Raw genomic sequence first — 16,534 nt, 5'->3', positions numbered from 1 at the left:
ACTACACAGCTTTTAAAAACTACTTCACAACATTCACAGGCAAATGGATGGAACAAGAAAATATCATCCAGAGTGATGTAACCCAGTCATAAAAGAACACACAAGTTATCCAGGGATAAGTGGATATTAGGATAAAATCTTTGCATGTCCTCAATACAAATTACAGACAATATGAAATTCAAGAAGAAGGAAGAGCATAGTGTGGATGCTTCAATCCTACTCATCACAGGAGATAGAGTGAAGGAGAGACTTGAGTGGAAGAGAGGAGCAATAGAGAAATAAGGGGAGACAGATTCAGTTGTGGGAGGAGGTACAGGAGAGGTATATAGAGTGTCAGGAAATTGAACAGAGGTGTAGCAATGGGGGATGGGAAATGGGGGTGGCCAACAGTTAGTCCCAGATGCCAGTTAAACAAGAGGAAACCAGGACCCAATGGGGATGACATTAATTTAAATACCCAAGAAAGGGGAGAAACAACCTGTAGATACCATATGGAGAGGTTAGGCATGGCCATTGGTTGAGGGATACAGGCTAGCCTTCCTTCAGAATAATTTTAACCCAGAATGGCTCCTGTCTAAAGGAAATGCAGGGACAACAAATGGAGCAGAGATTTAAGGAAAGACCATCCAGAGACTGCCCCACCTGGGGATTCATCCCATAAAAAGCCACCAATCCCAGTCACTATTGCTGATGTTAAGAACTGCTTGCTGAGGCTAAGACAGTCTTCTGTGTTATTTTTCTTCAGCTACACATGTGTTGCTCACAGGATAACAATACTAATCCAGTTGTATCTCCTAAACTGTCAGTCAAGTATGCAAAATCTAAAGTGGAAACTTGAGGATAACTTTAGAGGAAGGCATCAGTGTTGGGATGGAAGAAAATTGGAGTCTCTGTTGGCATTAGATGTACTGATTGCCAGGGGAAAGTAATATTTTTCATGGAAGATTAGCATCAGAGGTTATTCACGCATATTTCTGCATCTGAGCACATATTAAAGGGCTAAATGGGCTTAGTTTGTATTAAATGAAATCACGTTAAGTGGCTGTGGATCAATAGTTAGAGATATTGTGGGTAACCCTAGTGTATTGTAACTGTTGTATTTTTAACACATATGACATATGAATATTGAGGTAAATATTTAGAAAATAATGCCACCTTAATAACACTATAAGTTTTTATATGGACTCCATACCCATATACACAATGTGCTTCTCTGCATGAAAAAAATCACACATGTATTCACACACAAATTATTGTAGTATGCCTAGATTTTGAAAATTTATTTTCTCAAATAAACTACTCTTAATATTTCTTGAGCATTATTATACTTTTATACATGGTGTATTATGTGGTAACTAGCTTTATGAAACTGGACACCAATATGCATTTAGTTAAATCAAGTGCACTGTTTGTAAGTTGTAATGTACATAAATATAAGAACTAGTGTGATAAATTTCTAAATAAGCATAGCTCCTCAGAATATTAGCACATGAATGGTTCAGCACTGGAATGTATTTGACAGACTGTAATTACAAGCAGAATTCTCTATACACAAATGGAGGCTTTACTATAGGTACCATGAGACACATACAGGCTCAAAGGCACAGGCATTACTGGACAGTTTCCTTTGATATTAATTATTGCCAGAAACCAAAGAATAACTACATAATATTTTGTTCATTCTCCTATTTCATCTTTATTTTTATTCCTGATGCAACAGGCAGGGAGTGGGTTGAAGGGATGGAGGAGGTTTGATGTAGAAATCTCCATGGTAACAAGCAGCTTTTGCTTTCTTTATCATTTTTGAGATCTCTCTTCTGATTGGTCCCAAATCTTTTCTCTATTTTCCTACATATACTCAGCCAGTCTGAGTCAACCACAGCTATAGAAATCTATTCACATAAAAAAATGTTCAGTAATGCTCCTGGTTGATGTCTAGCTTTCAGCCTGTACAAGGATCTTGTCAAAGACTGACAACAAACTGCTTCTCAGAGAAGGAGGATTACTCTGGAAACCTGCAGATGAAAAGGAAAATAGAAAGTCAGCATGGTGAGCTAACTTGCTTTGATTCTTCACATCCCTGCTCTGAATAAAACTGCTCCTATTTTCTGTGCAAGGTACTTGTTCTTGCTTCTGGTCATTGTTTCAATTTAAGATCTATCATTCAGGACTCTGACTTGGAGCTGTGCTTTATCTGCAAGGATAGTATATTACATCAGCCTTCAGTATCTGAAAGAGGAAATTTTTTTGCCCCTTAATCTGTTTTTTCGGGTACCAGATCTGTAAAGGATTTTTATATCAGAACAATAGTTCTCAATTTGAACCATGAGACATTCTGGAAAATTTTCTGACATCCCATTACCTAGTATGCCACTGCCCTCTGAGAATACTAAAACCCTTTCACTGCAATTCTCCTTTGTTATCATCTTGCAAACATCAAAGGTCTCAGGTATTTTATATTACTTTTAAATTCAAATTCTAACATCAGATATAAGTTCTTATTGTTGGGATCAAATATAGTTCTATGTTCATTCTTACATATCTGCATACTTCATTCTTTAGAGTCAGACAAAGCAAAGAGTTTGCATATCATCCAATAAAAAAGGCTATTATACCAAAATTTTTGTTCTTTTTCTTTGAGTTTGAGTATTACCTAACTAAGGTTTCTAAACACCACCCATTTTCCGTGAGTTACAGTATGTTAGTTTAGTTATATTGCTGTCGCTTAATTAATATTTACTATCATGGAGCATTATTTCATTATTTTTACTTTATATTATCCTGTGGCTATTGTGTGTTCTTTAATTACTTTATAAAAGCCAAGTTTCTGTCCTTGTGAATAATCTAAAAGCCTCAATTGCATTTAATTTTATCTAAATATTGATATGTGGAAGAATCAATTTATGATAATATATTGAATATATTATGCTCTATTATATCTGGCTTATGTTTATTATTGGTATATCATCAGTGTTGATCTTCCTAATATTTGTTTAGAACAGAAAATGTTATTATCAAATATTTTTCCAAATTTATTATCTCTATTGTCCTGGGAACTATATAGTTAACTATAGGGTTCTTATTGTACTATTTGTCACCTGTATTCTCTTTTGCTCCTTTGTATCAAACATAATGCTAAACTTTGAGGATTTAACAGATTTGGGGGCTCATTTAAGAAACCTAATATTTTAAAATGTGAATGACATTGATAGAAATGGGTTGCCTTCATAATAGTTTGTCCTCGTATTCCTTTGAGAAAATATTCAAAATAAATAAAATTTGTTAAAACATCTATAGGTTACATTCCAAAATTGAATGAAAAGGAAAGTTCTGTTTCTCATGATGCAGATTGATTTAAAAATGGGGCTTGCATACATAAATATAGGATTTGTCAAAAAAATATCCTCTCTTTGTGAGGTAGCTCACATATCCACTAAGGATGAATGTGATAAGTAAGATCAAATCCTAGTCACTTCTGAATCATGCTTGTTTCACAGTACGAAGTGTCAATGTGGATCGGCCATTAAGTTCAATAAAGGCATGAGGGTTTTACATAGAACCAAAGGTCTTACTTGATTAAATGTCCATCCTTGTGGAGGCAAGATACTTTGTGGTTTTTGTAGGTTCCTTATACAAATACTTGTGAAGAAGAAGCCATACTCCCAAGTGAAGAATCAGCCGGTAATGAGGTAATGATTGGTTAAATTAGTACCAGGTAAATTCCCCTACATTTGTGTTTATTCTCAGATGCTGTTGCTATATTCTGTGTCTATTAATTCAGGTGTCCATTTCCAAATTTTCATCATTTGCTAACCCTTTGCTTTGTACTCAAAAAAATCCAACAAATTTTCAGTAAGGCTTTTACATAGTCAGTTCTATGGTAAAACTGCTTCATCATCCATTAAACTACTCTAGTGAGGAAAACATGAGTCATTTATATAACAATATCTAAATCTGGAAGTCTCTTGAGAAAAAAGGGAGCCAGATAGGAAGGAAGAGAAGATGAATAGATCCAGGTGCTGTCATATCCAGGTGCCTATATTCCAAGACAAATAGCAAAAAGCTTGGTCAATCGTCTGTGCCACCTGATAAATAGATATCCTAGCTCAGCTTTCATTTTGTTTATAGCCACTCATTAAGGACAGGAAAGTGGAGGAAGTCCTCACTCTTGTATCCACATGCTTAAATGATTTATTGTAGTCAAATCTACACTTGCTGAATGTAACCTATAAAAGACTAGAATATGCTGGCCAAGGAAGAGTATGGGAGGTTGACTCTGTCATGTTATCCATAAGAGAGTCTCATCCTTACTGGTTAATGATTTTCTGGGAAGCCATTTTCTGAGCACAAACTGCTCTGAAAATAACCACTCAAAAACGCTTTGTAAGTTTTCCAATAAACTCACCATTTACCTAGGAAGAATCTTGGTAAATTTCTATTTTGATTTGTTTTAATATTAGCTGGGGGGTAGACATTTCTTATACTTCTATCTGTTGGAAATGAATTTTAATTTTTTTTTAAATTTTGAGATAATAATACAGTTTTATTTACCCATTCTGCTTTCTGTCTCCTACCCACCACTATTTTTTTCTCCTTTTCGTTTATGGTGCTTGTTTTAATTTAATTATTATCGCAAGTCTATTATCTGTATGTATGTACAGGTTCATTCTTTCATTCATTCTTTCTCTCCTTTTATTGGTAATTTTAGTTTTTTACATTACAAATATTTTTCCACTTCATTGTTTCCCCTCTACAAATACCCTATCCCATCTCCTCTCTTCCTGCCTCTATAAGGGTGAACCACCCACCCACTCACCCACTCCTACCTCAGTGTAGTAGATGCTACATCTATGCTGGGGCATTGAGCCTCTACAGGACAAAGGGTCTCCCCTCCCTTTGATGCCAGATAAGGAAATCCTCTGTTATATCTGGAGCTGGAGCCATGGGACCCTCCTCCTGTATTCTTATAAAGGGGTTTAGTCCATGTGAGCTCTGGGGGGTCCTGTTAGTTGATGTTGTTCTTCATGTGGGAGTTGCATTCCCCATTAGCTCCTTCAGTATTTCCTCTTCACTTTGGGTCCCTATCCTCATTCTGATAATTACAGGCTGAGAGCATCAGCATCTGTATATATTAGACTCTAGCAGAGCTTGTAGGGGGACCCCTCTACTAGACTCCTGTCAGGAAATGGTTCTTGGATTCAGCAATAGTATCTGGGTTTGGTGTCTGCAGATGGGATTAATCCTTTGGGGGACAGTCTCGAAGACCTTTCTTTCAGTCTCATCTCCACTCAGTCCCTGTATTTTCTTTAGACAGAAACAGTTGTGGATGAACATCATTGAGATGGGTGGGTTGCCTCATCCCTCAACTGGGTGCAGTGTCTATTCAGTGGTTAAGGTTCTGAGTTCCATGTGTTGGCCATTTTGGCTAATTCCAACCCCATTGGTCCTGGAAAACTCTTCCCTTCCTGACATCTGAGATTTAGTAGTGGCTACATTCAGTTCCCCATCTCTCACTGCTACACGCGTCCCTTCAATTTCCTGACCCTAATCACTTCTCCCATATCTCCTTCCATACCTGATCCTGCCCCACTTTTAACCTCCCCCTAAACTCATCCTCCAAGATCCCTCCTCCCTCTACTTCCTGTAATTATTTTGTTCCCCCTTCCAAATATGACTGAAGCATGCACACTTAGGCCTTCCTTTTTCCAGAGCTAGGGCATATAGTACGATATATAATTGATAGGGAGAGAGTGGGAAGCCTTGTCTTAGGATTTTTCTGCATCCTAATGAGAAGCTCACATGATTTATTTCTTTGAGTTTGTTTATATAGTGGACAATGTTGATGGATTTCCACGCACTGAACCATCTCTGCATCCCTGGGATTAAGCATACTTTATCATGATGGATCATTGTTTTGATGTGTTCTTGGATTTGTTTTGTGAATATTTTTCATTAGATATTTTCTTCATTTCATTTTAAATGCTATCCCCCAAAGCCCCCTATACCCTTCCCCTGCACTGTTCCCCAACCCACCCACTCCTGCTTCTTAGCCCTGGCATTCCCCTGTACTGGGGCATATGATCTTCGCAAGTGAATATTTTATTGAATATTTTTACATTGATATAAGGGAAATTGGTATGAAGTTCTATTTTTTGTGAGTCTTTGTTTGGTTTTGGTATTAGAGTAATTGTGGCTTCAGAGAATGAATTAGAGACTGTTCCTTCTGATTCTATTTCAAAGAGTAATTAGAACAGTATTGGAATTGGGTCTTCTTTGAATGTATGATAGAATCCTTTACTGAAATCATATGATCCTGGGCTTTTTTTTTTTTTTTTGGAGTGGGGGAGACTTTTAATGACTGCTTCTATTTCTTTATGGCTTATGGCAATATTTAGATGGTTTATCTGACCCTGATTTAACTTTGGTACTTGATATCTGTCTAGAAGATTGTCCATTTAATACAGATTTTCCAGTTTGGCTGGGGATAGGCTTTGGCAGTAGGATATGATGATTTTTTGAAATTCCTCAGTTTCTGTTGTTATTTCTCCCTTTTCATTTGTTTTTGTTAATTTGGATATTGTCTCTGTGCCCCCTGGTTCATGTGGCTAAGGGGTTTCCTATCTTGTTGACTTTATCAAAGAATCAGATCCTGTTTATTATTATTATTATTATTATTAGTAGTAGTAGTAGTAGTAGTAGTAGTAGTAGTAGTAGGAGGAGGAGGAGGAGGAGGAGTAATATAGTTCCTTTTGTTTTGACTTGGTTAATTTCAGCACTGTGTTTGATTATGTCTTGCTATCTTCTCTTCTTAGGTGGATTTGCTCCTTTTTGTTTTAAACTTTTCATGTGTGCTGTCTGGTTGATAATGAATGCTCTCTCAAGTTTCTTTATGAAGGCACTCTCAGCTATGAATTTGGCTTCTAACAATGCTTTCTTTGTGTATGATTAGTTTGTGTAGGTTGTGCCTTCATTTTCATTAAATTCTAAAATTTATTTAAGTTCTTTATTTCTTTTCTTAAAGTTATCATTGAGTAAATAGTTGTTCCTCTATCTATATATGTGGGCTTTCTGTTCTTTTTGTTGTCCTGAAGACTAGATTTAGTCCATGGTGAACTGATAGGATGCATGGAATAATTTCAATTTTCTTCTGTCTATTCAGGCTTATTTTGTATGGACAACCATGAGGTACTGAGAAGAAGTTATGTATATTCTTTTGTTTTAGGATGAAATGTTTTATAGATATCTGTTAAGTCCATTTGTTTCATAAGTTCTGTTAGATTCACTATACCTATTTTTAGTTTATGTTTTCATGATCTGTCAATTGCTGAGAGTGGGGTGTTGAAGTCTCCCACTATTATTGTGTAAAGTGCATTGTGTGCTTTGAGCTTTAGGAAAGTTTCTTTTATGAATGTGTGTGTCCTTGCATTTGCAGCATGGATGTTCAGAATTGAGAGTTCTTGGAAGATTTTTCCTTTTATGAGTATGAAGTACCCTTTCCTATCTTTTTTGATAACTTGGTTGAAAGTCCACCTTAATCAATATTTGAATGCCTACTCCAGCTTCTTTCTTGAGACCATTTTTTTTCTAAATTTCTTTTTCAGCCTTTTTTTCTCTTAGGTAGTGTTAATCTTTTTCACTGAGGTGTGTTTCCTGTATGCAGCAAAATGCTGGGTCCTGTTTAAATATCTAGTCTGTTAGTTTATACCTTTTCATTGGGAAATGAGTTCATTGCTGCTAAGATATATTATGGAACTTAGAATACCCCAGATACAATTTGCAAAACACAAGAAAATTAAGAAGAAAGACCAATGCGAGGATACTTCATTCCTCCTTAGAATAGGGAACAAAATACCCATGGAAGGAGTTATAGCGACAAATTTCAGAGTGGAGACGAAAGGATGGACCACCCAGAGACTGCCCAACTCAGAAATACATCCCTTAATCAACCACCAAATGCAGACAATATTGCATATGCCAGCAAGATTTTGCTGGAAGGACCCTCATATAGCTGTCTTGTGTGAGGCTATGCCAGTGCCTGGCAAATACAGAAGTGGATGCTCACATTCATCTCTTGGATGGAACACAGGGCCCCCAATGGAGGAGCTCAAGAAAGTACCCAAGGAGCTGAAGGGGTCTGCAACCCTATAGGTAAAACAACAATATAAACTATCCAGTACCCCCAGAGTTCGTGTCTCTAGATGCATATGTAGCAGAAGATAGCCTAGTCGGCCATCATTGGGAAGAGAGGCACCTTGGTCTTGCAAACTTTATATGCCCCATTACAGGGGAACTCCAGGGCCAAAAATTAGGAGTGGGTGGGTAGGGGAGCAGGGTGGGGGGAGTGTATAGGGGAGTTTCAGGATGGAATTTGAAATATAAATGAAGAAAATAATAAAAAAAAGTATTTGAAAAAAGAGATATATTAAGGACCAGTATTTGTTGCTTCCTCTTATTTTTGTTGTTAGAGGTGGAATTATGTTTGTGTGGAAATCTTCTGTAGGGTTTGTTGAAAGAATACTTTCTTGCTTTTCTAGGTTGTAGATCACTGTCATCTCTTTCTTTAGCTTGGTGACATTTTCTTCTACAATTTCTTTGAAGATGTTTGTTGGCCCCTTGAGTTGGGAATTTTTGCTCTCTTCTATAAATATTATTCTTAGGTTTGGTATATTCATTGTCTCCTGCATTTCGTGGATATTTTTGGTTAGGATGGTTTTGCATGTTGCATTTTCTTTGACTGTTGTGTCAATGTTTTCTATGGTATCTTCTACACCTGAGATTTGTTCTTCTATTGCTTGTATTCTTTGGTGATTCTTGAATTTAAAACTCCTGATTATTTTCCTAGGTTTTCTATATCCAGGGTTATCTCTCTTTGTGATTTCTTCATTGTTCCTATTTCCAATTTTAGATCCTGGGTGGTTTTGTTAATTTCTTTCAGCTGATTGTTTGTGTTCTCCTGTATTTCTTTAAGGGATTCATGTGTTTCCTCTTTAAAGCCTTCTAACTGTTTACCTGGGGTCTCTTGTATTTCCCTTAGGGTGTTATTTATGACATTCTCCAAGTTCTCTATCATCATTATGATGGGAATTTAGAGCCATATCTTTTTCAGGATTTGGTTTTCAGGATTTTAAGGTATCCAGGTCTTGCTATGGTGGGAAAACTGGGTTCTGACATTGTCAAGTAGCATTGTTATCTCTTGCTTATGTTCCTGTATTTGTTCCTTTCCATCTGGTTACATATGGTCTTAGCTGCCCTCACTGTCTTTGACTGGAGTGGCTAGGGTGTGTCAGAAGTCCTTGGGGACAAGCAGCCTCTGAGTGTGGGCAAAGTATGTGGAGATCCAGTGCCCAGGCTCTACTCCTAGTCTCCTTTGCAAACTGGAATGATATTGTTTCTCTGGATAAGCAGGGATTCCTGTGTTCCCCATGTCCTATGGGTCTCAGTTGGAACAAGTATTGGGGCAGGAATTGGGATCTCCTCTGTGATTCTAGATCTGTAAAAATTTCTGGGAGACAAGCTACCACTGGTTGTGGGTGTGTTGGGGGAGAACAGAGCAGAAACTCTGCACCCAGAGGCAGGTGCAAGCTGGAGGGAACATGTGCCTCTGGCTGGACAGGGTTGCCTGTTTCTGCTGAGTCTCTGAAGGTTCCAGTCAGGCCAGATATTGGAACAGATAGAGTCTCAACTGTAATCTTGGATATGGCACAAGTTGCCACTGGATATGCATGGGCTGGAGATGGCAGATCCTTCTTTGAATTTAAATTAGAGCAAGAAACCAGTGAATATTTATATAATATTTATTTCTTTCTCTATTTCATATTTTATATATATATATATATATATATATATATATCTCGAACTGTTTATATAATTGTACACACACAGATATATATATCTGTGTGTGTATATATATATATATATATATATATATATANTATATATATATATATATATATATATATATATATATATATATATATATATAATGTTTTAGAATTGTAGAACCATGCCTTAATTAGCCAACATCACTACATGAACTCTAGATTGTAACACATTGTAAAATAAACAAGACCAAAACAGAAAAAGAGGGAAGTAGGGTGAAGAGAACAAAACCAAACACACGCACACCCACACACATGCAAAACAAGAAGTAATTTAAATATTAATGAATAAAGGAAAAGGAGGGACATTCCAATATTAAGGTTATATTGGAAAGGACATGAACCAGCAGGACCACAGGAGGATGAATAACATAGTAGAAGGGAGTAAAATAATTTTTACTATTAACATGTGATATTATTTTGGTGATAATTGAATAATTATATTTTATCCTTATAACTTGGTAGCATTTATTACCAAAGTATAATTAAATTATTATCAAAGTATAATAAATTTTCATAAATTAATATAAGAAACCTCATGCAATGCAAAATGACAACCATGGTGTATATTTGTACTAGTTAATAAAAATTAATACTTGTAAAAGAAAAGAAATTTGGAGACAATTGAAAAGTATATTCAATACAGATGTCTACTATGTCAGAAGATTGGTTCACTTATGACATGCAGGCTATAAAAGAGTCTTCTGTGTTTCTTCTCTTCAGCTACACATGTGTTGCTCACAGGGCAACAACATTAACCCAGGCATATCTCCAAAAATTTCAGTCAAGTACACAAAATCTAAAGTTGAAACTTGAGGATAACTTTGCAGGAAGGCATTGGAGTTGGGATGGAAGAAAAATGGGCTAGATGTTGACATTTGATGTGCTTATTGAAGATGGAAAGCATTATTTTTCAGGGAAGTTTAGCATCAAAGATTACTCATGCATCTTTCTGCATCTAAGCACATATCAACAAAGTGAAATAGATTGAGTTTGTATTAAAAAGAGATCACATTAAATGGTCCTGGATTATTAGTTAGAAATATTTTAGGTAACACTAACCTATTGTGTGTAACAGTTGTATTTTTAACACACTACATGACATATAAATATTGAGCTAAAATATTTACAAAATAATGACAGCTTAACAACAGTTCTATAAATTCTCAAATAGATACCATATCCATATACACAATGTGCTTCCCTGCATGAAAAAACAAGCAAGCAAACAAACAAACAAACTAACTAACTAACATGTATCCACACACGAAGGAATGATTATAGTATGCCCAGCTATTGGATATTTCATTTCTATAATAAACTCCTCTTAATGTTTCTTTACAATTATTATAATTTAGACATGTTTTAATCTGTGATAAATTCCTTTATGAAATTTTACATTTTTTAATAATTTAGATAATTGAAATGCATTGTTTGTATGTTGTAATTTGCATAAATGTATTAATATTTACTAGTATCACACTAGTAAAAATTGTGATAAACTTTCAAATAAGAATAGTTACTCAGGATATTGGCATAGAATGATTAAAAAAAATCAGCCCCAGAGTGTGTTTGAAAGCCCAAGATTATATGTAGAAGTCCTATACACAAATGGAGGCTTTAATAGCAATAGCATTTACCATATACAGGCTCAAAGACCTAGGCATTACTGGACAGATTCCTTTGTTTTTCATCAGAGCCAGAAATCACAGAATTATTACATAATATTTTATTATTTCTCCTTCTATTTCATCTTTACTATTATTTATGTTTCAACAGGCAGGGAAGGTTTAGAAGGGATAGAGGAGCTTTGATGGAGAAATATCCATGTTAACAACAGACTTTTGCTTTCTTTGTCTATTTTGAGATCTCTCTCCTGATTGGCCCCAAATCTTTTCTCTATTTTTTTTTCTACATATGCTCAGCCAGGCTGCGTCAACCACAGCTAAAGGAATCTATTCACATAAAAAAAATTCCAGCAATGCTCCTGGATGATGTCTAGCTCTCAGCTCGTACCAGGCTATTGCTGTAGATTGACTGCAAGCTGCGATTAGGAGAAGGAGAAGTGCTCCGGAAACCTGCAGATGAAAACAGAATGTCAGCATAGTCAGGTAACTAGCTATGATTATTCAGATTCCTGCTCTTATTAAAACTGCTCTTGATTGCTGTGCAAGGTCGTTGATATTGCTTATGTTCATTGCTTCAGTTTGAAGATCTATCATTTGACACTCAGAACTGGAGATCTACTTCATCTGCAAGGATGGTGTATTACGTCACCCTTCAATATCTGAGAGTGACAGGAGAGTTGTTGCTTCTTGATTTGCTTTGGTGGACCAGATCTGCAAAGGATTTTCATGAGGATAGTAGTTCTCACCTGGCACAATGAGACTTTCTGGAATATTTTTGACATAACCTTACCTAATATGCCACTGCCCTCTGAGAGTACTAACACACAAACACTGCAATTCTTCTTTGTTATCACCTTGGTACCATCAAAGCTCTCAGAAAATTTACATCAATTCAAATTCTAACATCAAGTTTAATTTTTGTTGTGGGTAACAGATATACTTCCATGCTCACTATGATCTGCATACTTCATTCTTTAAGGATAATCAAAGCCAAGAGTTTGTATATACCCCAGTGAAAAAGTTTAACATACCAAATTTCTTTTTTTTTTATACTGTATCTCAAATTATTAAGATTTTCAACCACCAACCACTTTTCATGAGTCATAGTATGTATGTTTGATTCATTATATTGCTTTATCTTGATTACTCTTTAGTATCACCAAACATTTTTTTTCCAATTGTGATTATTACATATTATCCTGTGGATATTGTTGTTTCTGTGATGATTTTAAAAAATTCAAGTTTCTTTTTTTATTATTAAATAAAGTTATGGCTTTTATTGAAAGTAACTATGGATCAGGTTCCTGTAAATTCTGTCTTTTTTAAATTTATTTATTATTATTTTCTTTATTTACATTTCAAATTCTATCCCGAAAGTTTCCTATACCCCNCCCCCGCCCCTGCTCCCCTACACACCCACTCCCACTACTTGGTCCTGGCCTTCCCCTGTGCTGGGTCATATAAAGTTTACAAGACCAAGGGGCCTCTCTTTCTTGTCTTGTGCATAATCTAGGGGCTTCAATTATGTTTGTTTTCTAAATATTGATATGTGGAAGAATCAATTGATACTAATAGATGGAATCTATCAGGCCCAGTTATACCTTGTTTATGCTTAATGTTGGTATCTCATCAGTTTTGAACATCCTAACATTTGTTTAGAACATATTTTTTATAGCCTTATCACATTTATCATCTCTAGTGTTCTGGTAACTATACAGGTTATACTATATAGGGCTGAAACTCAGTGGTTTGTCATATTGTACCGTTCATTATCTTTATTATTTTTGATTATATGTGTCTAACATAATGATAAACTTCAAGAATTTAACAGGTTTGGGGATTCATTTAAGAGAAATGAATATGCATATGAAAAACCAAGCATGGAAAGTTAATTGGAAGTGAGTACAAAGACAGAATTTATACTAGACTACTTGGAAGATTTATTGTGTGTTGCATAGTGATACCTAACAAGGTAACTGAGAAAGATTGCAATAACCTCTGCCTGGTAATGTAGAAATAACACACATATAAAAGCAGAAAATTGTTGAGGCCCTAATATTTTAAATTATGAATGACAGCGATGGAAATGGGTTGTATTCATAGTAGTTTCTCTCAGATTCCTTGGAGGAAGGAATCTAAATCAATAAAATCTATTAACCAATTTTCTCCTTGGGAGATAGCTCACATATTCACCATAGTTACGACTAAGTATGATAGGGAAAAGGTAGATGAAATCCTAACCACTTTGAATATTACGTGTTTTACAGTAAGAAGTGCCAGACAACATGTATGTGCCACCACATTCAATAATGCATGATGATTTTATGTGGAACTGAAGTTATTATTGGATTAAGTGTCCTTGCTGGTGGAGGAATGAATCTATGTGGATTTTATGGGTCACTTACACAAATACTTTGGAAATAGAAACTATACACTCCAGTGAAACACGTGGTATTGATTAGTTAAAGGCAATGCCAGGTAAAATCCCCTACATTTGTATTTATTCTCATAAGCTATGACTATATTCCCTGTCTATTAATTTCGGGTTTCTATTTCTTAATCTTCATCCTTTCCTTCAACTTTGCTTTATAATCAGAAAAAATTCCAACAGACTTTAAATAATGATTTTCCAGAGAGAAGTGCCATGGCAAAAGTTCTTCAGGGTTCAGTAAACCGCAGTAGTGAGGAAATTGTGAGTCAATTATGTAACAATGTCTAAAGCTCTGGGACTTGAGGAAACAGGGAGCTGGAAATAAAGGAAGAGATAATGAAAGAGATCAAGGTGCTGTCTAGTCATATATTCCAAGCCAAATGTCAGCCATCTTGTGCAATCATCTGTGCCACCTGATGAATAAATAAACCAATATGTGGTTTACAGTTTCTTTACTTCCACTCATGAAATGACAGGAAAAATAAGAGATCCCCACTCTAGTATTCACATGCTCAGACAATTTATTTTTGGAAAATCTACACTTACTGAATGTAGCCTTGTAAGTGGCTGGAAAATTCAGGCCAAGGTACAGTAAGGGAGATTGGTTCCGTAACAAGATCTACAAGAGAGTCACCATGATGATGAGGTAATGATTTTCTGGGCAGCATTTTCTGGGCAATCACAGTCCAGAAAAATAAACAAATCAAAAATAATCTGCAAAGTTTTGCAACAGACTCACCAGTTACCTAGGGAAATACTTGGTAAATTTCTAATTTGAATCATTTTAATATTTGATGTTGTGAGGGTAAATATTACTTCCACTTCTATTTGGTGGAAATTAATATTTAAAATTATCTTCTTTATTTTGGGGATTCTAATGCAGTTTTATTTATTCTTTCTCTTTTCTCTCTCCTATGCACCAATATATTGCTTCTTCATTTTCAAATACATTGCTTGTTTTCATACATGTATATATCTGTATATATATATATATATATATATATATATATATATATATATATATTCTGAAAGTCATAAATACAGCAACTTTAAATTCAGTAATGTTATGCATGTATGTTTTGAGATGATCGTTTTGTGTTGGATAACCAAATGGTTGTTCTTCTTTGTGGAAACTGTGTTTTCTATTGTCAGAATTATTTAAGTGCTTGAAATATTTTGACAGTCTTGTTTGTTGATGTAGTTACTAACATTCCTAGAATACATAATGTTAGAGCAAATGTCCTCTTATCCTAGATTTTACCATCTTTCTTGTCCCTGTTCCAAAATGAACCCTGAAGTTTAGATACAAGAAATGTTTGTTCAAAGTATTTGTTGACTGTGTTCCACACTGTGTTTTCATTGGTTGTAATTTTCTGCATTTATAGGTTGAATGATCTATGGGACTGTTAAAAAGCATTTCCAGATATAATATGTCAATTTCATATGAAGAACATGTGATTATCTACACAATCCTGTTTCTTTATTATAGGTAGTTTTAGGTAGAGAGTTGCTATTATGACGATATTTTCCATGTATTTTTAATCTATCTTTACTACTTTTATAAAAAATGTCCCTTTTATATTCTCATTTACTCCATCAGATCTTTTAAATCTACTGTGATACACCCTATTTCTCCTTTCACTCTTCACACAGGCAATTTTTTCTTTTATGTTTGTTCTTCCTGCAGTTATCCTTTGATAAGTGTCCTGATATACAGGATTGGACATAGGAGACTCCAATGAGACAAAACAATTGATCTGTCACTGGTAGATAGATTACTATACTCACTGTGAACTTTCCTAGATCTGTCTGTCTATTATAAAGTATTATATTCTATTATTTTTCACATTGTTTACTTAATCTATTTTCTTCATACTTTCCACAACTGATGCACAATTAGGTTGTTTCCATTTAATGCCTATTGTGTGTACAAAACTACTAAACATACTCAAAGAAGTAACCATAGGGAAAGTGGTTGATTACATTTAGACATATAACAAGGAGAGATATAACTGTAGCTTATAATATTTATATTTAGCTTTTTATTATCTCTGGCTACTGTTTTCTAAATGGGTTAAACCATTCTTGTCAGAACACCAGTGAGTGACTATTCTCATTTTTCACATATCCCAAAGCATTTGCTGTCAGTTTTTATGTTCCTGTTTCTTAATATTTGCTTGGGTGATATGAAATTTCAAATTTCTGTGGATTTGACTCTCTAGGTGAAACTATTTTCACAACTGACTGATAGTGGGAAAAACTGAGCTAGTAGATATTTAGAATAAAGAAGACAGAACACAAAATGAGCATTTAGTTAAAGGTACTGAAGACGAAGATTTCCGCAGACTATATTAGGTAATCCCTTGGATATTTGAACAATCTGCCAATGAGATGGAACCTAACTGCTACTTTTTTTCTGAGCTTTAACTCTGTGAAATTGAGTCAGTAATACATGACTAGAAGTCTATTTACCAGGAATTTGCAATAATGTGTAGTTTTAGTATAACAGCATCATCTATTAGTATGAACCGAAAAAAGGTAGTAAAAGTGTGTTACTTTTGAGTTCCTGTAAGTGTGTGTGTGTGTGTGTGTGTGTG

General features: G+C 35.1%; 1 protein-coding gene across 1 annotated transcript in view; it reads left to right on the top strand.

Annotated features, from left to right (window-relative positions):
* Positions 1-1,895: 1,895 nt before the first annotated feature.
* The window catches only part of LOC110316206 (ataxin-8-like), an 83,424-nt gene continuing 68,785 nt past the window's right edge, over positions 1,896-16,534 (top strand). Inside the window, exons 1-2 of the mRNA XM_021190351.2 lie at positions 1,896-2,117; positions 11,808-11,989. Coding sequence (XP_021046010.1) covers positions 11,963-11,989 — 27 coding nt within the window. The 5' untranslated portion in view covers positions 1,896-2,117; positions 11,808-11,962. The remainder of the gene's footprint in view (positions 2,118-11,807; positions 11,990-16,534) is intronic.

The sequence above is a fragment of the Mus pahari genome, chromosome 1 (genome assembly GCF_900095145.1).
Source record: "Mus pahari chromosome 1, PAHARI_EIJ_v1.1, whole genome shotgun sequence".
Taxonomy (NCBI): Eukaryota; Metazoa; Chordata; class Mammalia; order Rodentia; family Muridae; genus Mus; species Mus pahari.
Note: the sequence above shows the minus strand (reverse complement) of the source record. Positions and strands in the feature narration are given on the sequence as shown.